General features: G+C 39.3%; 1 protein-coding gene and 1 long non-coding RNA gene across 5 annotated transcripts in view; one reads left to right on the top strand and one right to left on the bottom strand.

Annotated features, from left to right (window-relative positions):
- The window catches only part of LOC309606206, a 404244-nt gene that overhangs the window by 15984 nt on the left and 364145 nt on the right, over positions 1-24115 (bottom strand). The window lies entirely within an intron of this gene.
- Positions 10414-24115, top strand: part of SLC35F2 (solute carrier family 35 member F2) — a 58386-nt gene continuing 44684 nt past the window's right edge. For 2 of the 4 annotated variants that reach the window (XM_082342992.1, XM_082342991.1), the window contains exon 1: positions 10416-10815. In XM_082342992.1, coding sequence (XP_082199118.1) covers positions 10706-10815 — 110 coding nt within the window. In that variant the 5' untranslated portion in view covers positions 10416-10705. Of the gene's footprint in view, positions 10816-24115 lie in introns of all 4 variants that reach the window. The other 2 variants (XM_082342990.1, XM_082342993.1) reach the window with 2 other exon arrangements.

Raw genomic sequence — 24115 nt, 5'->3', positions numbered from 1 at the left:
GATCACTTTAACAAGGAATTAGAAACCAAAAAAAATGAACCAATCAAAAACAGACAATTCAATTGTCATGATAAAAACCAATATAGAAGCAATAAGTAGCAGACTAAATGACACTGGAGAACTAATAAGTGATTTGGAATACAGAATAATGGAAATCACCCAATCCAAACAGTACACAGAAAGACAAATAAAAAGAAAAAGAAAAAGAAGAAAGTAACATACAAGATCTATGGGATAACATAAAACATTCCAACCTACGCATAATAGGGGCTTCAGAAGGAAAAGAGAGAGAGAAGGGGATTGAAAATGTATTTGAAGAAATTATAGCTGAAAACTTCCCAAACTTAAAGAAGAAGGAAACAGATATCCAGGTATAGGAAGCACAGAGGACCCCAAAACAGATGCACCTAAACAGACTCACACTGAGACATATCATGATTAAAATGTCAAAAGTTAAAGATAGAGAGGATTATAAAGGTAGCAAGAGAAAAACAAAGAGTCAGTTACAAGGGAACCTCCATAAGGCTATCAGCTGATTCCTCTGCAGGAAATTTATAGGCCAGGAGGGAGTGGCATGATATATTTAAAGTCCTGAAAGAGAAAAACCTGCAACCTAGGGTACTCTACCCAGCAAGATTATCATTTAGAATAGAAGGAGAAAGAAAGAATTTCTCAGAGAAGCAAAAACTAAAAGAATTCAGCAATATTTAACCTACCCCAAAAGAAATATTGAAGGGTCTTCTCTAAATAGAAAAGAAGCAAGAGTCTATAGGAAAGGGGAAATCACAATAGGAAAGGCAAACATATAAAAGGTGAAAATCACTTAAATAAGCTAGAACATAGATTTAAAAACAACTTTAAAAATTGTAAAATGACTTTTAACTACAATTAATAGTAAAAGGATAAGCATGAATGTTTAAAATAGGACATCAAAGTCACAAAATGTGGGAGAAAGGAGTATAAAAATGTAGATCATTTAGTCTGTGTTTTAACTTGAATGACTTTCAGTTTAAAGAAAATAGATATAGTTATGGGTCAACATACTTGAACTCCATGGTAAGCACAAATAGAAAACATACAATACATTCACAAAAAACAAAAAGGAAAGAACTCAAGCATACTACAAAAGAAAATCATCAAACCACAAAAGGAAAAACAACAACAAGGAGAACAACAAAAGAGAACTACAAAAACAACCGGAAAACAAGGATTAAAATAGCAATAAGTACGTACCTATCAATAATTACTTTAAATGTCAATGGACTAAATGCTCCAATCAAAAGACACAGAGTGGCAGATTAGATAATAAAACAAGAAACTATGATATGCTGACTACAAGAGACTCACTTCAGGGTGAAATACACAAACTGAAAGTAAGGGGATGGAAAAAGATATTTCATGCAAATGGAAATGGCAAGAGAGTGGGTGTAGCAACACACATATCAGACAAAATAGACTTTAAAACCAAGGCCATAAAAAAAGACAAAGAAGGGCATTATCTAATGATAAAGGGATCAATACAAGAAGAGGCTATTACACTCATTAACATATATGTACCCAATATAGGAGCACCTAACTATATAAAGCAAATACTAACAGACATACAGGAAGAAATTGACCATAATACAATAATAGCAGGAGACTTTAACACCTTACTGACATCAATGGAGAGATCATAAGGCAAAAGAGATCCTAAATGACAAAATTGACCAGTGGGACTTAATGTATATCTACAAGACCCTACATCCAAAACAAAAAACAAAAAAAAATACAGATTCTTTTCAGGTATGCATGGAACCTTCTCTAGGATAGAGCACATACTAGGTCACAAAACAAATCTCAACAAATTTAAAAGGATAGAAATTATTTCAAGCATTTTCTCTGAACATAACTGTATGAAGCTAGAAATTAACCACAGAAAGAAAACTGGGATTAGAATAAACACATGGATAGTAAACAACATGCTACTACCAATGGGTCAATGATGAAATCAAAGAAGAAATCAGAAAATACCTTGAGACAAATGAAAATGAAAACACAACCTTATAAAATTTATGGGAGGCAGCAAAAGCAATTCTAAGAGGGAAGTTCATAGTGATACAGGCCTGCCTGAAGAAACAAGAAAAATATCAAATAAACAACCTAACTTACCACCTAAAAGAATTAGAAAAAGAACAAACAAAACCCAGTCATCAGAAGGAAAGAAATAATAAAGATCAGAGAGAAAATAAATAAAATAAAAAAACAATAGAAAATAGCAGTAAAAACAAGAACCGGTTATTTGAAAAGATAAATGAAATCAACAAACCTCTAGCTAAGCTCACCAGAAGAAAAGAGAGGTGACCCAAAAACAAAAACAAAATAAGAAATGAAAGAGGAGAAATAACAACTGATGCCACAGAAATACAAAAAATAATGAGAGAATACTATGAACAGTTATATGCCAACAAATAGGGCTACCTACAAGAAATAGACAAATTTCTAGAAACATACGGCCTGCCAAAATTGAGTCAAGAAGAAACAGATAATTTGAACAGACTGATCACTAGCAGTGAAATAGAGTCTGTAATAAAAAACTCCCTGCAAACAAAAGTCCAGGACTGGACAGCTTCACTGGGGAATTGTACCAAACATAAAAAGAAAAAGTTATACCTATCCTTCTTCAACTATTCCAAAAAATTGAAGAGGAGGGAATGCTCCCAAATTCATTCTGTGAAACCACTATCACCTTGATACCAAAACCACACAAAGGCACTACAAAAAATATAAATTACAGGTCAATATCCTTGATGAATACAGATGAAAAAGTCCTTAACAAAATAGTAGCAAATCAAATCCAACAATGCTTAAAAAGATCATACAACATGATCAATTTGGATTCATTCCAGGGATGCAAGAATGGTTTGCCATAAGCAAATCAATCAATGTGATACACCACATTAGCAAAAGGAAAGACATAAACCACAAGATCATCTCAATAGATGCAAAAAAAAAAAAGCACTGGACAAAATTCAACATCCATTCATGATAAAAACTCTCACCAAAATGGGCATAGAGGGGACGTATCTCAACATAATAAAAGCCATTTATGGCAAAACCACAGCCAACATAATCCTCAATGGTGAAAAGCTGAAAGCCTTCCTGCTAAATTCAGGAACAAGACAAGGATGACCAACTAACTACCTCCATTCAACATAGTATTAGAAGTCCTAGCCACAGCAGTCAGACAAGAAAAACAAATAAATAGTATACAGATTGGAAGGGAAGAGGTAAAAATGTCACTATTTGAAGATGACATGATACTTCACATAGAGAACCCTAAAGTCTCCACACAAAAACAGTTAGAACTAATAAATAAATTCAGCAAGATAGTGGGATACTAGATTAATATACAGAACTCTGCTGCATTTCTTTATACTAATAACAAAATATCAGAAAGAGAAAGTAAAAAAAACAATCCTTTTTAGAATTGTGTCCAAAAACAAAAACAAAAACAAAACAAAACAAAACCAAGGAATAAACTTAACCAAGGAGATGAAAGACCTATACACTGAAAACTATAAAACATTGATTATGGAAATTGAAGATGATTCAGAGGAAAGGAAAGATATCCCATGCTCTTGGATTGGAAGAATTAACATTGTTAAAATGGCTATACTACTCAAAGCAATCTGCATATTTAATGCAATCCCTATCAAAATACCCAGGATAATGTTCACAGAACTGGATAATCCTAAAATTTATATGGAATCACAAAAGGGCCAGAATTGCCAAAGCAATCCTGAGGAAAAACAACAAAGTTGGAGGCATAACAGGTCCAGACTTCAGACTATATTACAAAGCTCCAGTAATCAAAACAGCATGATATTGGGACTTCCCTGGTGGCACAGTGGTTAAGAATCCGCCTGCTAATGCAGGGGACATGGGTTCAAGCCCTGGTCCAGGAAGGTCCCACTTGCCATGAAACAACTAAGCTCTCATGCCACAACTACTGGAGCCCGTGTGCCTAGAGCTGTGCTCTGCAACAAGAGAGGCCACTACAATGAGAAGCCTGCACACCGTAACGAAGAGTAGCCCCCGCTCGCCTCAATTAGAGAAAGCCCACGCGCAGCAATGACGACCCAATGCAGCCAAAAATATATATATAAATAAATTTATTTATTTATTAAAAAAACAGCATGGTATTGGCACAAAAATAGACATATAGATCAATGGAACAGAATATAGAGCCCAGAAATAAACCCATGCACCTGTGGTCAATTAATCTGTGACAAAGGAGGCAAGAATATACAATGGAGAAAAGATAGCCTCTCCAACAAGTGGTGTTGGGAAAGCTGGACGCTACATGTAAATCAATGAAATTAGAACTCTCCCTCACACCATATACAAAAATAAACTCAAAATGGTTTAAAGACTTAAATATAAGACAGGATACCATAAAACTTCTGGAAGAGAACATACGCAAAACTTTCTCTGACATAATTGTAGCAATATTTTCTTAGATCAGTCTCCCAAGGCAAAACAAATAAAAACAAAAATAAATGGGACCTAATCAAACTTAAAAGCTTTTCATAGCAAAGGAAATCAACAAGAAAAAACAACCTACAGAATGGGAGAAAATATTTGCAAATGATGTGAATGATAAGGGGCTAATATCAAAAAATATGCAAACAGCTCATAACTCAATATCAAAGAAAACCCAAACAACCCAATAAAAAAATGAGCAGGAGACCTAAATAGAAAAATTTCCAAAGACATACAGATGGCCAACAGGCACATGAAAAGATGCTCAATGTCACTAATTATTAGAGAAATGCAAATCAAAACCACAATGAGGTATCACCTCACACTGGTTAGAATGTCTATCATCACTAAGTCTACAAATAATAAATGCTGGAGAAGATTTAGAGAAAAGGGAATCCTCCTACACTGTTGGTAAGAGTGTAACTTGGTGCAGCCACTATGGAAAACAATATGGAGTGTCCTCAAAAAACTAAAAATAGAGCTACCATATGATCCAGCAATTCCACTCCTGGGTATATATCTGGAAAAAGTGAAAAGTCTAACTCAAAAAGATACATGCACCCCAATGTTCATAGCAGCACTATTTACAATAGCCAAGACATGGAAACAACCCAAGTGCCCATCAACAGTTTAAGAAGATGTGGTATACACACACACACACACACACACACACAATGGAATATTACTCAGCCGTAAAAAAAAGAATGAAATATTGCCGTGTGCAGCAACATGGATGGATGGACTGATATACTCAGTGAAGTAAGCCAAACAGAGAAATACAAATACTATGAGATAACAGTTATATGTGGAATCTAAAAAATAATACAAAGGAATCTAAGGAATTCCCTGGTGGTCCAGTGGTTAGGACTCCATGCTCCCACTGCAGGGGGCACAGGTTTGATCCCTAGTTGGGGAACTAAGATCCTGCAAACCTCGTGGTGCAACCAAAGAAAAAAAAATCTATATACAAAACAGAAACAGACTCATAGACATAGAAAACAAACTTATGGTTACCAAAGGGGAGAGGGAGGGAGAGAAGGACAAATGAGGAGTACGGGATTAACAGATACAAACTACTATACATAAAATAGATAAGCATCAAGGATTTATTGTATAGCACAGGGAACAATATTTGATATCTTGTTATAACCTGTATTGGAGTATAGTCTGAAAAAATATATAACCGAATTGCTTTGCTGTACACCTGAAACTAACACAATATTGTAAATCCACTATATTTCAAATTTTTATAAATGACTTTAGTTTATCTTAAACGTTGGTTCCAGTTTAAGGGAGTCTTAAACAATGATATCTGCTTTAGAATTTTTCTTCTTTTTGATCCTTTTCAATAAAAAAGTTGAAGTTCATTACTATTATGGTATTTTTAGTATTCAAATATGCCTCACAGGGACTTCCCTGGTGGTCCAGTGGCTAAGAAGCCGCCTTCCAACGCAGGGGATGCCGGTTCGATCCCTGGTTGTGGAACTAAGATCCCACATGCCACAGGGCAACTAATCCCGCCCACTGTAGAGCGCCCGCGCCACAACTAGAGAGAAGCCCGTACACTGCAACAAAGAGCCCATGCGCAGCAACAAAAGATCCCGCATGGGGTCTCTCCTGGTGGCGCAGTGGTTAAGAATCCGCCTGCCAATGCAGGGGACACAGGTTAGAGCCCTGGTCCGGGAAGATCCCACATGCCGCAGAGCAACTAAGCCTGTGCATCACAACTACTGAGCCTGTGCTCTAGAGCCCACGAGCCACAACTACTGAGTCCACGTGCCACAACTACTGAAACCTGCGTGCCGAGAGCCTGTGCTCTGCAACCAGAGAAGCCACCATGATGAGAAGCCCATGCACCACAATGAAGAGTAGCCCCCGCTCACCGCAACTAGAGAAAGCCCATGTGCAGCAACGAACACACAACGCAGCCAAAAATAAATTAAAAAAAAAAAAAAAGATTCCACATGCTGCAACGAAGATCCTGCGTGCTGAAACTAAGACTCGATGCAGCCAAATAAATAAATAAATATTTTAAAAATATGCCTTATAAAAGAACATAACACAAAATCATAAACACTTAGAAGTATAATCTTATGTTTTTTGATTGATGACAATCTTAATATGACACTTAAATATCCATAATGGCTTTTATTATATAATATGTTGTGTTTGGTGAGATTTAAAAGAATATTTATTTACAATTATTTTTATATACAGGGGAGAAAAGTTAGTGGGAAAGAGGCTCACGCATGCTTGTCAGTTAAATCATATAGGCAGCCGGGTGACCCTGATTTCAGAGCCAGTCAGTTATTATTCTGAAGATCTTGGGCAAGTTACTTAATCTTTCTGAGCTTTAGGTTACTCATCTTAAAAAATAGTGCTAATAAGCTAACCAGTGCGAATAAACCTAGCATTTTGGAAAACATTTGTGGCAGACTATATTTTCCAAAGATGGCTACAACAATAGCTCCCATTCCAAGCACTCACGTTCATGTGATTTTGACACATTTCCCATCAAGAGGTGGGAGTTTCCCTGGTGATCCAGTGGTTAAGACTCCGCGGTTCCAATGCAGGGGGTGCGGCTTCGATCCCTGCATGGGGAATAAGATCCCACATGCCCCACGCCGGGGCCAAAAGATAATAATAATAATAATAATAATAATAATAAAAAGAGGTGGGGGTTTTCTTATTTGAGTTGCCTTAACAAATTACCATTGACTGTATGCCTTAAATAACAAACATTTATTTTTCATAGTTCTGGAAGCTGGAAGTCCAAGATCCGGGTGCCATCATGGTTGGGTTCTGTTGAGAGCCCTCTTCTGGGTGGCAGACTGCTAACTTCTCACTGTGTCCTCACATAGCAGAAAAAGAGCAAGCCAGCTCTTTGTCTTTCATGAGGACCTAATTATCTCCCAAAGGCCCCACTTCCAAATACCATCACATTGGGAATTAGATTTCAACATATGAATTTTGGAGGAACACAAACATTCTGTCCATAATAGGGTCTAAATTCACTCCCCTTGTATCTGGATGGATTTGTAATTATGGTGAAGATGATACTATGTGACTTCTGAGGTTAGGTCATGAAAGAAGATACTGAGAAAGAAAATAAAAAGCAGTTTTTAACATTTGGAAGCTGGCCTGGTACTCATAGCTAGGCCATATTTTTCTTTTATTGGATGTGAACAATCTTAGAGTACCACTCTCAGACAAGACTACTTTGAGACCATGATAAAATGAGACCAAAAAAGCCACTTCATAATTTTATCTAAACACAAAAACAAGGTCACTCACTGTGGCACCCCCAAAATACCAACTCTCCTTCTCCCTTGGTCAAAATGAGTGACTGCTACTTCCTTATCAATTGTAGTTTTATCTTCACCCTCGTCTGATTTATTGAGATACCAATCAGAATTGCATGCAATCTGACAGCATTCAGTCTAGGGTGAATCAATCTCTGCTTCCTTAGACCCTCCCCCAAACCACTCAACCAAAGCCCAAATCCTATAATAGGTTCTTTCTAACATCCTCTTAACTGAGACATCCAATAATTCTCCAATGGGTTTGTTCTCCCTCACTTCAAGGAGTAATAAATTCAACTTGTTTAACTACATGTATATTCATGGTAGTCTTTGGCTGGAGAACGTAAACAATATTTTGGCTTTTTCTTCTTAGGACACTTGCTTGAAGGGGAACCCAGCTGCCATGTAAGCAGACCAACTACCCTAAAGTCACCAGGTTGTGAGGAAGCCCAAATTAGCCCACAATAAGAGACCACATGGAACTAAGTGGAGAGAGAGAGACGCTGGTCAGCCCCTAGATGCTGTAGCCCTAACACCTCCCCACCCTCAACCCCTTGCCTTCCAGCTTCAGCTACCTTCTGACTGCAACTGCATGAAAGACTTTGAGCCACAACTGCCTGGCCCAGACTTTCCTAAATTTCTTATCCACAGAAACCACAGGAGATAATAAAATGATTGTTGTTTGAAGCCATTAAGATTGGGGGTGATTTGATACATAACAATAGATAACTGGAAAAGGATTGAAAATTACATATACTATCTGGCACACAGTAGGTGCTCAGTAAGAGGCAGCTCTTTTTTGGTACTTGTAAGAAGTAAGGCTATTTTGTGCAAAATCTCCAACACCTAAACAATTTTTTTCAGTAAATTTCCTCTGACAAAAACTTGTGGATTAGTGTCCACAGATCCACTCAATGTATTTTAATCCTGATACCAATGTAATGTAGACTGATCAATAATCCTCAGTAAGAGGGTGAGCTCATTTTGGAGCATTGCTAGAGCAATACTACTAGTGTTACTTTTTGAGGAGCATTTTCTGTTTAGAAAATACATATAACTTTGCTCATAACTTTAGAATCCACATTAGTGGTTGACTACGTTTCCTCGCCCCATTTTCCTGTGGGGGTAATATGTTGAGCCAAACACGACTTATTGAAAAATGTCTTAATTGAATATTTTTCAAATTGCAAAAGTAGTATATGCCCATAGTAAAAACACTAAACAAAGATGTATAAAACAATTCTCCCTTATTCCCCTCCTCAACTCCCTCCCATTCCTACCACCCTCACAACTTAAACCAGTATCAGTAGCCTGGTGTGTATTCTTTCACACCCTTCTTTTGCTCATATAAACACAAGTGAACATAAAGATATGCATATAGATGTATATGTATATATAAAGATATTAAGTTACTTAGTTGGTATTTTTTACTAAAAAGGAATCATATTATACAATTATTCTGCAACTCTGCAACTTACTTTTTTCACTTGACAGTACCTCATGATCACTTACAAGTTAGTGTATATACTACATCTGCATTTGTTTCTTACAGCTGTTGCAACAAGTCACCACCAATTTAGTAGCTTAAAACAACACAAGTCTATTCTCCTACAGTTTTGGAGGCCAGAAGTCCGAAATCAGTTTTACTGGGCTATAGTTAAGGCTTAAGTCGGCAGGGCTACTTCCTTCTCAAGGCTCTAAACTTCTACTGGCTGACTTTATTCCTTGGCTTGTGGAGACCCCTCCATCTTCAAAGCTATCACTCCAAGCTCTGCTTCCATTATCGTATCACCTTCTCTCTTCTTAAACAATTGAAAAAAAAATCATTTCATTTAAATTTTGGGGTTTCTGTAGTTGCTAAACTTGGGGTTCCTAAAGCTACATTTCATTTTTCAAAATCTATTTTTTTTCTTAGACTCTTCTCACAGCCTGCTCCCCACTCCCGCCCCCCGGACCTTGCCCCGGAAAGGAGGTGGTCAGGGGAAAAAATGGTCCCAACACCTTTCCTTTTGTCTTCCTGATCTCCTTTCCGGAAGTAGCAGTCTACCAGACCCACAAACGTCCTTTCTGTCAGTGAGTCAGGAACTTTTGGACCCCAGTTCCTAGTCCCTCCTTGGCCCGCAGAAGCATCGGAAGGCGTGACCCAGGCCCAGGACACCCTAGCTGAGCACCAGGGGTTGACACTCTTCTCTAGCACCTCAGAGACAATTCTGACTATTGAAAGGCAAACCGAACACACCTGTAAGGAAGGAGACACACCACAAAGACCACGAAGACATGTTTCCGGCATCCTTTTACGGATAGGAAACATAGGATTTTACCCATGTTTTGCGAAAACAAGAAACACAGAACTAAAGTGTCTTCATTTCTATTAGATGGGAAATATCTTTTATAAGTTAGTCAGAGGGAGGGAGACTAGGTCAAGGGAGGGGTCAGCCGGACCTCCCCAGTTAGCAAAGGTCAGGCAGTAGCTAAATCACTGCTTCTTAGGTTAGTACACGCTGGCATAACCTCGATTCACCTCATTTGCTGATTTTAAATAAGGGATCATAAGAACTTGAAATGCATATTGGGTGTCACCCAACAGTGAAGCTCGACTGCCAAGGCGGAATAAAAAAGCGCCCTTTCTCCTCCTGCTCCTGGCTCCCCGAGGTGCCAGGTTGCAATCTGCAAATGTATTGTCTGGCCCTAGGGGCTTGACAGTTAATGATTTGCCGCAGAAGGAGCCCGCCGGCCGCGGTGCGAGAAGGACGCGAGCGAACCCGGGAGCGCGGACTCACTGGCCGAGCCGAGCCCCACCGGCAGCACAGGCACCGCCTCCCGTCTTCCGGGACCCGGCACGTCTAGGGGTTCCGGGCGCCGGAGACCGCGGGGCTCCCATGGAGGCCACCTCGCCGGCGGCATCCGCCGGCCCGCAGCCGCACGCGCAGGGAGCAGCGGGCGAGTCCGCCAGCCTGCTGCGCCGGATCAAGGGCAAACTCTTCACCTGGTGAGTGGAGGCCGCGCACGGCGACCGGCTGGGCGGCGGGCGCTGCTGGGAGCGCCCGGGTTCGCACGTGGCGGCGGCAAGCACTGGGGAGCTGGATCAGGCGGCTGAACATGTGCTGCAGGGATGTAGCTGTTTACTGGCTTTATGAAGCTCTTGGTGTAGCTGTTTACTGGCTTTATGAAGCTCTTGGTGTCCCTTGACTCCCTCTTAGAAATCGTGGGGATGTATTTCAGAGGATTTGAGGGGAAATTCACTGTCTTGGCATTGTTAGGTAGATCCCCAGTGGCCTCCCAGCGGGGAGGGGACGAAGTCCCCAGGGATGCTGCGAAGGAGGGGTGCCCAGTCTCGGGCTTGGTAGGTGGGTGAGCTCCTCTTCCTGCCACCGGTGCCCACATTCCCTGCTGCGGAGCCCGGCAGAGTGGGCGGGTGATCCCTCACTAACAGTTGAGTTCACCCAAGTGAGAAGTCTGGGTTGAGTTTTGTGGTGCCGCCCCGAGGAAATCCAGAGCCTGCCTCTTTCCCGGGCTGAGAGAGGCGACGGAGCCACCTTCGGGTCTGGGGTCCAGGGAAGCCTGCTTCTCTTGTCACTGTGTTATGTGGAAAATAGAGAGAAATGTGCTCAAGGGATCGGCAGAGACTCTGGGACGGGGAAAGCATTTCTGTGGTTACTGGACGACTCGCATCCTGGAAGTACAGATAACTCAGGATCTAAATAATGAAAGCCAACGTTCACTGAGCATTCACCGTGTCACGTACTGTGCTTAGCGATTTATATGGATACTATCATTTAATCCTTATCATTTTATGAGATAGCACTGTTGTTATCCCTGCTTTGCTGATGGAGAAACAAAGAAGGCTAAGCAATTCCCCCAAGGCCATGCGATGACCTGTAAGGGGTGGCGCCTGCCAGCCCCAGTCTAAACTGGGCTTAACTACTCCTGGCCGCTGGCACCTTTTTTTTTTTTTTTTTTTTTTAAGATTAACAAAGTGAATTTTCCGTTAAAGGTTGTGAAAACTGTCTTAAAAAGTCATACTATATTCAAAACTAGATCAATAATGGTGTATGTATTTTTTCATGTAAATAAGTTTTAAATAGCTGTGCGTGTTTAAAGGGCCAAAAATCACCTTGTATTATCCAGCTATATACAGTATGTCTGATAAATTTAGCCATAAGTTCTCAGCTGGGAGGCAGTGTAGTGTAATGTCTAAGGGTACAGATTCTGGACCCAAAGCCTGTTTTTGTGCCACTTACCAGATGGGTGACCTTGGGCAAGTCACTTAACTTCTCTGTACCCCACTTTTCTTACTTGTAGAATGGGGATAATAACAGCACCTACCTTGTTGGGTTATTGTGGAGATTAAGTGGCTGATTACGCAGGAGTGGCAGACAGCCTTGTTCATGGTACTATGCATGGGTTAGTTTACACCCACCATCAGCCCTCCATTCCTGGGTGATAGGAAGATGTGATGTTGCTTCAGGAGATGACAAGCAACCCTGATGATGAGACAGACAATATGGTGGATTAGTTGAGCAAGACATAACAAGGATAAGCAATAATTGTTTTTTCCTAATGCTCTAATATTTTCAAAATCTGGTATGTTTTACCAGGAACATCTGATAGCTTCCTAGATATAAGATTTCTTCTGTCTCTGAACACACTTTTTTTGTGCCTCCCTTATGGATTTTTACTTTCTTCCCTGTGTGATAGCTATTTATGTGTATCTTGCATTCCTGATGGACGAAGTCCTTAACAGCAGGAATCAAGTCTTTAAAATTTTTGTATTTCCCACAACCCCATAAATGAATGAATGAGGGATGACTAAGGTTCTTGAGGCTTCCTTTCCATTCTACCATACTCCCTACACTCTTCCCTTTATTGATCTTTATTCTGAGGGTCTTGGGCTGGAGCTTTTTTTTTTTTTTTTGGTTGGTTGAGCTCTTTTGTTCATTAAGATTTTCAGTCCTACCTCTGGCAACCGTCCAAACACGAATTCTTGTTTGCAGTTTCTCCTTGTCTAACCCAGCAATCAGAAAAATGCAGTTTACCCAATATCCAGGACTGCTTATATTCAGTATTTTAAACTCTCAGTATTAAAACTCATCCCCTAAATTTGAGTTTAGCTCCATGAATCCCTAACCGTTATGGGATGGAGAGAGGTTGGTGAGTAGATGTTATCACCGTATGGATAGGATATAAAGGAATAGTTTGTGACCACACAACTGTTTTCTACTCCTTTTACCAAAAGGAGGCAATGATACCTCTTTTGGCAACTGGGTACTAAATAACAGAGGAAAAGTTTAGGACCTTGAGCTGGTTCTGTTTTCATTATGAGAGGGATATATTCTAGGTGACACCAACTCCTGATATGCCTGCCTCAGTAGTAGACAGATAACTTTTTCTCTATGATTAAGAATATCAGGTCACTCGTTCAATAAAAATTTATTGAGGACCCACTACATGCCAGGCATTCATGATAATGAGCACTCTCTGTTTCCAAGTAGACTCTGCTTGTAATTTCAGCTTTTGTCACTTATTGCTATCAACTCAAATGACAAATACTATGATAGGAGGATATGGATTTCCAGGAATACCTGAGGATATTTATTTAATCGTATGTATACTATCTAGCAGATTACATCCTAACGTATACTCTAATTCAAATATGAAAAAAGGCATGTTTCTTTTAATGACTATCAAATTTATATCTCTAGCAAAAATTGTTGATTATTATTTCACATATTTATCCTTTTCCCATCAAATAGATGATAAGCTTTTTGAGGGCATAGGTTTTGTCCCATTCTTTTTGTAGTACAGTGCAGGACATGTATTAATTCATTCAGTCTTTCATTTGACAAACCTTGAGCATCTATGATGTTCTAGGTTCTAGACTAGTCTCTGTGCTATTAAGATGAATAGGATATAGTTCCTGTTCCCAGAGAACTCATGATCAAATTATGGTAAGAAGTTATGATTAAAAAATCATAAAAAAAAAGAAGTTATGATAAGTACTGTAGAGGTGAGCACAAAGTACAGATGGCACAAAGGAGGCCAGAGATCAAGTCCACCAGCATGAGGGAGCTCGACAGAGAAGGTGATCGGGAATTTGAAGCATGAATAAGAGTTTTCCAGGTGGACTAGGTGAGGAAGGACAGTCCAGGCTTAGAGATGCCAAAGAGTATTTTGCTCAGGGAACTGCAAATAGCTTGGTTGGAGGGGGGCACAGTCTTGAGGAGGAATGAACAATAGTAGTTGGTCAGTCTACACGTGTACTCCTTGTTACTGTCTAGTAAAGGGCCTGGCCCTTTGGTTCTGACTTTCTGTTTGGTTTCCTCATTTCAAAGGTTAAGGTGCAGAAACTTTTGAAGGAGTCATTTAGTGGTGTTTAACTGTACAGCCTTCATCTATTCACTCAACAAACATCTATTGAGCACTCACTGTGTGCACGACACAATCCTAAGCCGGTATGTAGCCCTCCTGAAAGGTACTGTAAATTGAAGAACTTTTTGTGGCCTTTGCAAGTGGGGGATTAGGGAGTTCTAGATCCTACCAGTCTCCAAAATATCTTCTCCCTTCCCCTTTTAATTTGCAAGATTAATTAATATCTGCCTCTTCTACTAGACTTCAGCAGGTAAGCAATCCAATCTAGTTTTGGTCACTATTATATTCTCTGCCAAGTGTAGTGCTTACCTTGCAAATACATACATAATGAATATCGGATGTGACTATATGAATTCTTAATTCCAAATAGGAATTTTATAATAGATCACATCTCTTTAAAAAAAATTTTTTTTTCTATTCAGCACCATATGTTTATGACCCAGTCATGTTTTTTTCCTCTACTCCATTGTTTTTCAATCTCAGCCTTATTGACATTTTGGGTCAAATAATTCTTTGCTCTGGGGGCTGGCCTGTACGCTGTGGGATGTAGCAGTATCCCTGGCCTCTACCCTCTAGATGCTAGTATAGCACTCCCTCCACCCCCTTACCTCTGAGTTGTGATAATCAAAAATCTTTCCAGACATTGTCAGATGTTTCCTGGGGGACAAAATGACCCTGGTTGAGAATCACTGATCTAGCCTGTTGTTTCTAACTATCTGTGGTTCCACGGTCCTTCAGTGATGGACACTCAGATAGTTTCCAACTCCCAGCCACAAACAACACTGATGAGCATTCTCATACATGTCCCCTTGTGTACTGGGGAAGAGTCAGTGGCCAGGCCTGGCCAAGTCCCTCCAGGTGACTTTAAGTAGAAGGGAGGAGATGAATCCCAGAATGGAGAATCCTTGGGCATTACAGAACCACTGTTGATTGCTTTTGTTTGGCACCCCTCCATCAGGCTGTTCTGTGACCATGGCTTTATCACCAGCTGCTCTGGAAGAAGGAGGAGGCAGTCTGTCTATAGGTTGTAGCCCATTAGCCCTAGGAGCTTGGAGGGAGGTGGGTGGAGGAATGGCTCCTGGTTAGAAAGCCTGAACCTTTTTAACTTCTCAACACTGCAGGAAGTTGTTAAAGGGATAAGCAGTAATGCAATGTAGGGGAGAGGTAAGGGTTGACATTAAAAGCCTTCCACTTGGCCTCTGGCTGTTCTGTGCCCCGGGTATAGTCCTCTCCCTCCCCCAGACCAGTTCTAGGAATAACCTTCGGGTTATTCCTGCTTATCTCTTGTCCTTTCTTCAGGTTGATTTGGAGGAATATGAGATGGCTGCCAGTGCTTATTTCCCATCTTGACAGCACTTCCAGAATATTTCTGGAGTCCACCTTCCCCTCCAATCCTTATCATCACTACTTCAGTTTAGGCCTTTATCATTACTTGGACTTTTGTCGTAGCTTCCATCCATGCCTCCACCTACCCTAAATCATCTTATTTCAGAGGAACTAGAGTAATGTCAAATAAAGTTAAAGGGTACCAATAGCTGCCATCAAATGAGAATTTACCCCCTATCAAGGCATCCTACTAACATTTCATCAGTCCTTATAAAAAGTTTTTTTATTCCCTTTGATAGCATAGAAGTAACTTGCCTGAGGGCACATGGTTAGTGAGAGGCAGAGTTGAAATAGTTTCATTTGATTCCAAACCAGACTATTTTACAGTACTATCTCAGAAATCTCACTGCACCATGTTCAGGCTGAAACCTTTTGGCTTCCTCCCATCACCTGCACCAGTGGTTTGCAGATTGAGGGAGCTCTTGGGGTTCCCTGGAGGCTCCTCTCGGTCCATTATGGGGGCAAGTTAGGAAACAGAAGCTGGTGGCTCCTGGGCTGGCCTCTGGCCCCCACCAGTCTGTTGCTTTGCCTGGTTTATAGTTGGGCTTCTGTGCAAGATGTTTGAAGAAAGGGTTCTGCAGCTAAAACAAGACTGAGAGCCACTGGTTACTGGATGGAGCTCAAGCTGTGGCTATTGCTACTGCTTCTGGTTGTTGTTCCCCTCTTCGCCTTCCTCCCCCTTTCCCTCCTCCCTCCTTCATTTTCTTCTTTACCTGAACACAATTATTATATTTTTAGTGGTTTTTATTATGGTAAAATATATATAACATAAAATTTACCATTTTAACCATTTTAAGTGACATTAAGTACATTCACAATGTTTTTGCAACCACCACCACTCTCCATTTCCAGAACTTGTTTATTATTCCAAACAGAAACTCTGAACCTGTGTAAACACTAACTACATCCCCCTCTCCCCCCAGTCCCTGGTAACCACCATTCTACTTTCTGTCTCTACAAATTTGACTATTCTAGATCCCTTATATAAGTGGAATCATGCAATATTTGTCCTTTTGTGAGAACTCAAGGTTCTTGACGTGAATTGTAAGGCCCCCTATCACTGGCCCACTTCCCTCTCCAAGCTTATCTCCCAGAACATCCATCTCTCATGTGGCGGCCCAGTAATAACGGCATGCCTCTGAGCCCCTTGCTGTTACACGTCATAGTCTGCATCTTTACACCTGTACCTCCTTCCTTGAATGCTTTCCTATCTGACCTCATGGCTGCTTAAAGACTCTTTGTAGACAGCATCAAGTCAGGCAGTCTTCTTCTGGCTCCTTGCTGTCTATCTGTCGGATGCCCTTCCTCTATGCCCTTCAGTTACCTGTTTCCTAACTCGTTACATTTACCATATTGTGACAAAAAAGGTAATTTTTCACTAGCCATAGCTGTGGAAGAAGCAAATTGGCTCTCAATGTAACTGCTTGTGTATATAAGTTTTGGTAAGTTTGTTAAAAAGTTATAAAACTTCCTTATATTATTATTTACTGAGGAACATCAGAGAAAATGAATCATTTCATGCAGGTGAATTTTACAGAAAACTTATGACCCACTCTTCTAAAGTATTAAAATTTACTTTTAAACCCAATTAAAATGACACTGTTTATGTAATGGATTACTCACTTCTGTTAATTAATTTATTCATAATTTTGGGCAGCAGTTCTTCAACATTTAATTGGTTTGTATCAAACAACTTTCTAGGGTAGGCCAACCCATTGAATTACTTAGTGGGTCCATTTGCAACTAATCCTGGAGATTTTACCAAGGGAAAAAACCCATTATTTTGAAGTCTTCATGGTATATTTAAAACAGATATATGAGACTACTTGCCTTTTAATAAACAAAGTGCATTCAACATATCACCTTTTCTTCATGATTCAGGATCATCATTATGATGATTATGATGATTAAAATTATTATGCTGAGTGGCCATAATATGATCAGAGGTTAATTTTTTGTCTTATTTTTTCTGACTTCTTTCTGACAGTTGTCACACATGATTTTTTTCTGTATTACTGAGCATATCTCTGAAAGTCTGCATTCTTTCTAAATTATGACTTCTAACCTGTTAACGCTGTAGAAACCAGGTAACCCAGTTTCTTAGAACTGCTCATAGTGAAAGTATAAATAGGCCCTGTATAAATATTTAAATGGTTTTTATTTTAATAAATTATAAAAACTTTAAGTCCACAAATTTTGGGACTTTTTTTTGGATGGTTACAGGAGTCTATGTTAATTAATGTCATCAGATAAGTAATATGTCACAAAAACTTGGTTATTTATGCTAATGATGCAGAGAAAGATTCCATGAAAAACCACCTTTGAGTACCGAACTTCTTTCTAGTCATTTCTTGGAAACCAGAGTATTTAAGGAACGTTTTAACTCAGTTTTTCAGTCCAACAAATCCAACTGAGAGCTTGAGGCTAGTATTATTGAGAGCTTGAAGCTTAGAGCTTCCCAGAGGAGTACTGCGCAAAAGAGTTTAGAATATTTCTTAAGCTTTTCACTGTGGTATCAAGCCAGATATAAAAAAAATAATAAAAGTCAATCTTTGTTGAGTAAAGTTTACCTAGTATACCTAGAGCAACTTCACTATTCCAGCACCTCATGTGGATTAACTCATGTAATCCTTACAATAATACTCTGCAGTAAGTATTATACTATCATTGCCAGCCTACTGGACACATTTGGAAGCTGAGGCACTGAGAGGTTAAATCGTATTCCCTAACAGGATTAGTCACACAGTAGTAAGGAAAGCAGCCAGGTTTCATCTCCTCCACCAAGTCAGTCTGGCCACAGAGCCTGTGCTACTAACCAGTGTGGTGACCCTGCCTCCTATGAGCTGGGCAATAAACAGAAAAAAAAGCCCTTGGACAATTTACCCCCTAGGGTTTTTGCTCTGGGTTATTTGTATCGCCTTGGGGTGCCAGAGAGTATATAAAGTCACAGGATAAATATAATGCTCTTTCTGGGACATCATTTAATTTATTTTTTAGATTCCAGTTGCACAGAAGTGGATTAATCATAATCCCTGGCTCATGACACCCTTTCATTGTTGGCCCATGAATAAGTTAATTTTTTTTGTGCAATAAGTTCCTGTATACCTACAACCAGCCCTAAAACTGGAATTGTGATGGTAATTTTCATCGACCTATAGGTCATCTCCTCTTTCATATCCCTTCTTCCCCAACCAAAGATAATCACCATCCTGAATCCTCCTTTCACCATTTCCTTGCTCTCATTTTGATATAGTTTGGTACCTCTATGTATTTCTAAAAAATTATTTTTTATTAACTTTTTTTTTTTTTTTTTACTTTTTAAAAATGGTATGCTATATATAATCTGTTGGGATTTATTTACCCACCTATATTGCATTGCTAAGTTTCATCCGTATTGTTGCCTGATGCTGCAAAACACTCCCTTTTGCTTCATATAATATTCTTTCCTGTGAGTATACCACACTTTATTTACTCATTCTGTTGATGGGCATTTGGGCTTTTTTCTATGTTTTTTGCAATAGTGAACAGGACTTCTAGGAACATTCTTCTACATGGCTCCTATTGATCACTTGTAAGAGCTTCTTTTATACACACACATGCACATATACATACATCTAGGAGGGGAATTGCTGGATTATAGGGTATGTGATTGTTCAACTTTATAAAATAATGCCAAACTTTTTCCAAAGTGGTTGTATCAATTTACACTCCCACTAGCTGAGTATGAGAGGTCCTGTGAAACAAATAACCTTTCTAACACTTGATATTATCAGACTTTAAAATTTTTGACAGTCAGATGAATGTAAAATAGTATCTCTTAATTTGCATATCCCTGATCACTAATGAAGCTGGGTCTCTGTGTATGTTTATTGGCCTTATTTGTTTCCACTTTTGAGAAATACTCATATTACCTGTGAAATACCCATATTTTGCCATTACTTTTATATTAAATGGTGTCTCTATACATAATGCAATTTATATAGATTTTAAAGATACCACCAGAGAGTTGAAAACATTGGGGCTTGTATCAGGTTCCCCACTAATGCTCATTTACTTCTCCTTGCCTGATAGTGGTGGTTCAGTTGAAAAGGCTGAGAGTAGTTGAGAGTTGGGAGGTGTAAATTAGGAGCAAATGAAGCAGATTAAGGAGGGGAATGAGTTTTTCTGGTTTGAGGCCTGTGGAGTGTTGAAAGACTCGAATGACTCACAGGAAATCTTCCTTACACCTCCGTTTGCCTCCCAGGCCCAGTCCTCAGGAACTTTCTAATTCAGGCTTAGACTCCTGTTTTCTTTTGGTGCCTGGCTGGTGTTTAAATAGTGTATTAGTTTGATTGTTAGCAGAGAAATCCAGCTCACCACTGTTGTAGGTAAAATAGAGGATTTATGACTTCACAGAATTCAAAGAGAGTAAAAGTGCCAAACCACAGAGAGCAGAGAAGCAGCTGGAGGCGGGAACCCAAACCACAGTGGGATTCTCTGCCTGTCTCTTTATTTGTGCTTTGCTTTCACTGTTGATTTCATTCTTCTAACTGCAGACCAGATGATTATCTTCATTTGAGGATTACGTTTTACAGTTTAAACCACACAAAACAGAAAAAAATACAAAACCCTCAAGTTTTGAAATCTGTATTTTTGTTTGATAATCCACAAGGTATGTACATTTAGATTTTCCAATGGTTAAAAAAAAAACTTCTTCAAACTTCCTATTCAGCCTCAGCCTCAATGGGCAGGCAGTATTAGGAATTTAAAATTTTATGGGTCGTGGCTTCTTGGCTGCCCATTGAGAACAGCGTTAGTCTGTTTTCTTCCGTGCCTTTGCCAGACTGGGCTGGGTAGAGAGAGGGCTGTACCTCTGTCACAGGGTCATAAACTCTAGTCATCTAGACTCTTGAAACAGCAGCACACTGATTACCCAATACTAGTCCCATCCTTCTGAATCTACCCTTCCCCCATCCCTGCGCCCAACTTGTCAGCCCTCCTGGAGCTCCTGTTCCTAGCCTTTGGATGGTGTTCACATCGGTACCCCTCTTAGAATTCTCACACAGGAGTCTGGGGAGAGGGAGAATCCTGGAGGTAGAGGCCATATCCTCTACATGTTGCCCACAGTTTAGTGCTGCCCCCTCCCCCCTTGTAGGCTGTAGGACTCAAGTTTCTCTGACCTGTGTCCAAAGAGAATAGGTGAGTTGAATATGTGTTTCAGACTTTCTCATTTCAGCCAATCAAAAATTGGAGGACAGAGGGAGGATATCATAAATAGATTTTATGTCATCTTATTTTCATTAGAACACCCCTTATTAAAATAATTAATTGTAGAACATATAATCAAACTAGTGTGTTAATGCCCATTGTTAGAGATGCAGGGTAATTTGTATCAATTGGTCTCCCTGTATGGTATTATAATCCTCAATATTGTATATTTTATTTTTGTTCTTATCAGGGAGGCAGTGTGTAGGATGAGAAAATACAAACTGAACAGCTAAAACTCAGTTTCTCACCTATTCAATTGTACTTGTAATCCCTTTCTTACAAAAGTTTTTGTGAGATTTAAATGAAACAACATATATCAGCACTTAGTATGGCACCTGACAGTTATTTTTATTAAGCCACCTCACTTTTGTTAGGATAACAATAAAGGTTTTTTGAGTTCATAATAAATGCAAGTAGTATCCCCACTGTCTCGGTTTCAGTTACACGTGGTCAACTGAGGTCTGAAAATATTAAATGGAAATTCCAGAAATAGACAATTCATAAGTTCTAAATTGCGTGCTGCTCTGAGTAGCATGATGAAATCCTATGCTGTCTGCTCCATCCCACCTGGGACTTGAATCATCCCTTTGTCCTGCATGTCCTGCCCATTAGTCACTTGTAGCATCTTGGTTATCAGATTGACTGTTCTTGTGTTCAAGTCACCATTATTTTACTTAAAAATGACCCGCAAATGAAAGAGTAGTGATGTTGGCAATTTGGATATACCACAGAGAAGCCATAAAGTGTTTTCTTTAATTGAAAAGGTGAAAGTTCTCTACTTAATAAGGAAAAAAAATTGTCAACTGAGGTTGCTAAGATATATGGTAAGAACAGATCTTCTAGATGTGAAGTTGTGAAGAAGGAAAAAGAAATGTGTGCTAGTGTTGCTGCAGCACCTCAAACTGCAAAAGTTACAGCCGCAGTGTGTAATAAATGCTCAGTTAAGATGGAAAAGGCATTAAATTTGTACCATAAGATATTCTGAGAGAGATCACATTCACATAACTTTTATAACAGTATATTGTTGTGATTGCTCTATTCTATTAGTTACTGTTGTTAACCTCATTTATAAATTAAACTTTATCATAGGTATGTAGGTATAGGAAAAAACATAGCATATATAGGGTTTAGTACTATCCACGTTTTCGGGCTTCCACTGGGGTTCTTGGAATGTATCGCTCATGGATAAAGGGGAGGAGGCTACTGTACTTCCAATATAACAATGATTATGAGCCACACTGCTTGGGTTGCTCTCCAGGTTCTACCACTTACTAGCTGTGTGATATTGGGCAAGTTACTTAATGTCTTGTGCCTCAGTTTCTTGATCTATAAAGAGCAATAAAAGTAGTACCTACCTGGGACTTCCCTGGTGGTCCAGTGGTTAACACTCCGCGTTTCCACTGCAGGGGGCACGGGTTGGATCCCTGGTTAGCCAACTAAGATCCCACATGCTGCATGGTGCAGGCAGAAAAAAAAAAAAAATAGTACCTACCTTTAGGATTGTTGGGAGGATTAAATGCATTAGGATTATGAAATTGTGAAATTGTTAGAACAGTGCTTGGTACATAGTGTGCACTCAACAAGTGTCAGATATTGTTATTACTACTGTAAACAATAACAGTGGTAACAGTAATAATAGTAATGGTAACAATAGTAACAACAACAATAATAACAGTACTAGATATTGTGTGGATATGTATATAAGGGGAAGGCACAAAAATATCCATGACAGTTTCTGCATTTATAATCTAGTAAAACAAATACAACAGGCACATAAAACACTACAGACAGGATGTAGAAAATGGGAAGGAAGGTTACAATGCAAATGCCGTAGGAGTTGAGAGGACATCATTCTGGAACTGGGCACCCTTCTTGCTATCTTTCTTCCCACAATTATTTCATTTTCTTAGCATAGAGGAATGGAAAGAACACAGGCTTTAGAATCTTGTTTGGATTTTAATCTAGTGTTACTATCTATTTGTCATATCAACTTGGTTAAAAAACTTTGAACTTTTGCAAAATGTTACCTACATTTTAGGTTTGTATGAAAATCCAGTAAGATAATATATGTAAAAGCTCAATACAGTGACTGGCACTTGTCTCCCTTTTATTGTATAGACGGTGAGTATTAATATGTTTCCCTTGTATTCTTGACTACCTAGGAATCATGCAGGACATAATATGTAAGGAAATCACTGGATTTCCAATTTTTCTTTTGTTGGTTTGAATAAAACTAGTTCAGTAGTTTCTGTCTTGATGGCATGGTTTCATTTTTTTCCCAGCAAATGATGAAAGTGTTTTAATCCAGGATGGCTCCTGATCAACTTTGTCTGAAGTTACTTAATAGGCTTTTTACTTGATATGATTATTTTGTTACTAAGGCCATTCATTGAGATGAATGTAAATAGTTAAATAATATTATGATTCAAGTATTATTTTAAGTGTCATATGCAACTAAGTTAACTTGGTGTATTAGTTTTCGATTGCTGTCATAAAAAATTACCACAAATTTAGTAACTGAAAACAACACAGATTTATTATCTTACAGTTCCTTCGGGCAGAAATCTGACACATGTCTCACTGGGCTAAAAGCAAGGGGTCAGCAGGGTTTTGTTCTTTTCTGGAGGCTCTAGGGAGAGTGGATTTCCTTTCCTTTTTCAGTTTCTAGAGGATACCTAAATTCCTTGGCCTTTGGCCCCTTCCCCCATCTTCAAAGCCAGCAACTTTGCATCTCTCTGACTCTTCTTCTGTAGTCATACCTTCCTCAACCACAGATGGGAAAGATTCTTCCTTTTAAGGACTCATCTCAATGTACTTAACCATAATCACATCTGCAAAGTCCCTTTTGCCATGTAAAAGGAAAAAACTGTATTTTCCTAAACTCAATACTTCTGACAACAAATGTCAGGGTGGGGGTGCGTGGTTTTCTCACATCAACCGATTCTTCAACTCTCCAGACACAAATTGGGTGTCCTACAATTTAGTTATGACACTATTTGGAGCTAGTGCAGATGACGCAGGTTAAGGACTCAGTCCCGAAAGATTGCTCCCATCCCCCAACCTCCCATTTCAGACACCACTCACGAGTCCCAGGTTGTCACCTTGTACTTCTGATCAACCAGCTATAAATCAGAGGTTCCCATAACCTCCTCCTCGGGTTTGATAATTTGCTAGAGTGGTTCACAGAACTCAAGAAAAGTTTACTTGTTAGATTACCAGTTTATTATAAAAAGATACAACTCAGGAACGGTAAGATAGAAGAAATGCGTAGGGCAAGCCATGGAGGA

The sequence above is a fragment of the Balaenoptera borealis genome (genome assembly GCF_965194805.1).
Source record: "Balaenoptera borealis genome assembly, chromosome: 11".
In the NCBI taxonomy this organism is placed as follows: domain Eukaryota; kingdom Metazoa; phylum Chordata; class Mammalia; order Artiodactyla; family Balaenopteridae; genus Balaenoptera; species Balaenoptera borealis.
This window is presented reverse-complemented; position numbering and strand designations above follow the sequence as displayed.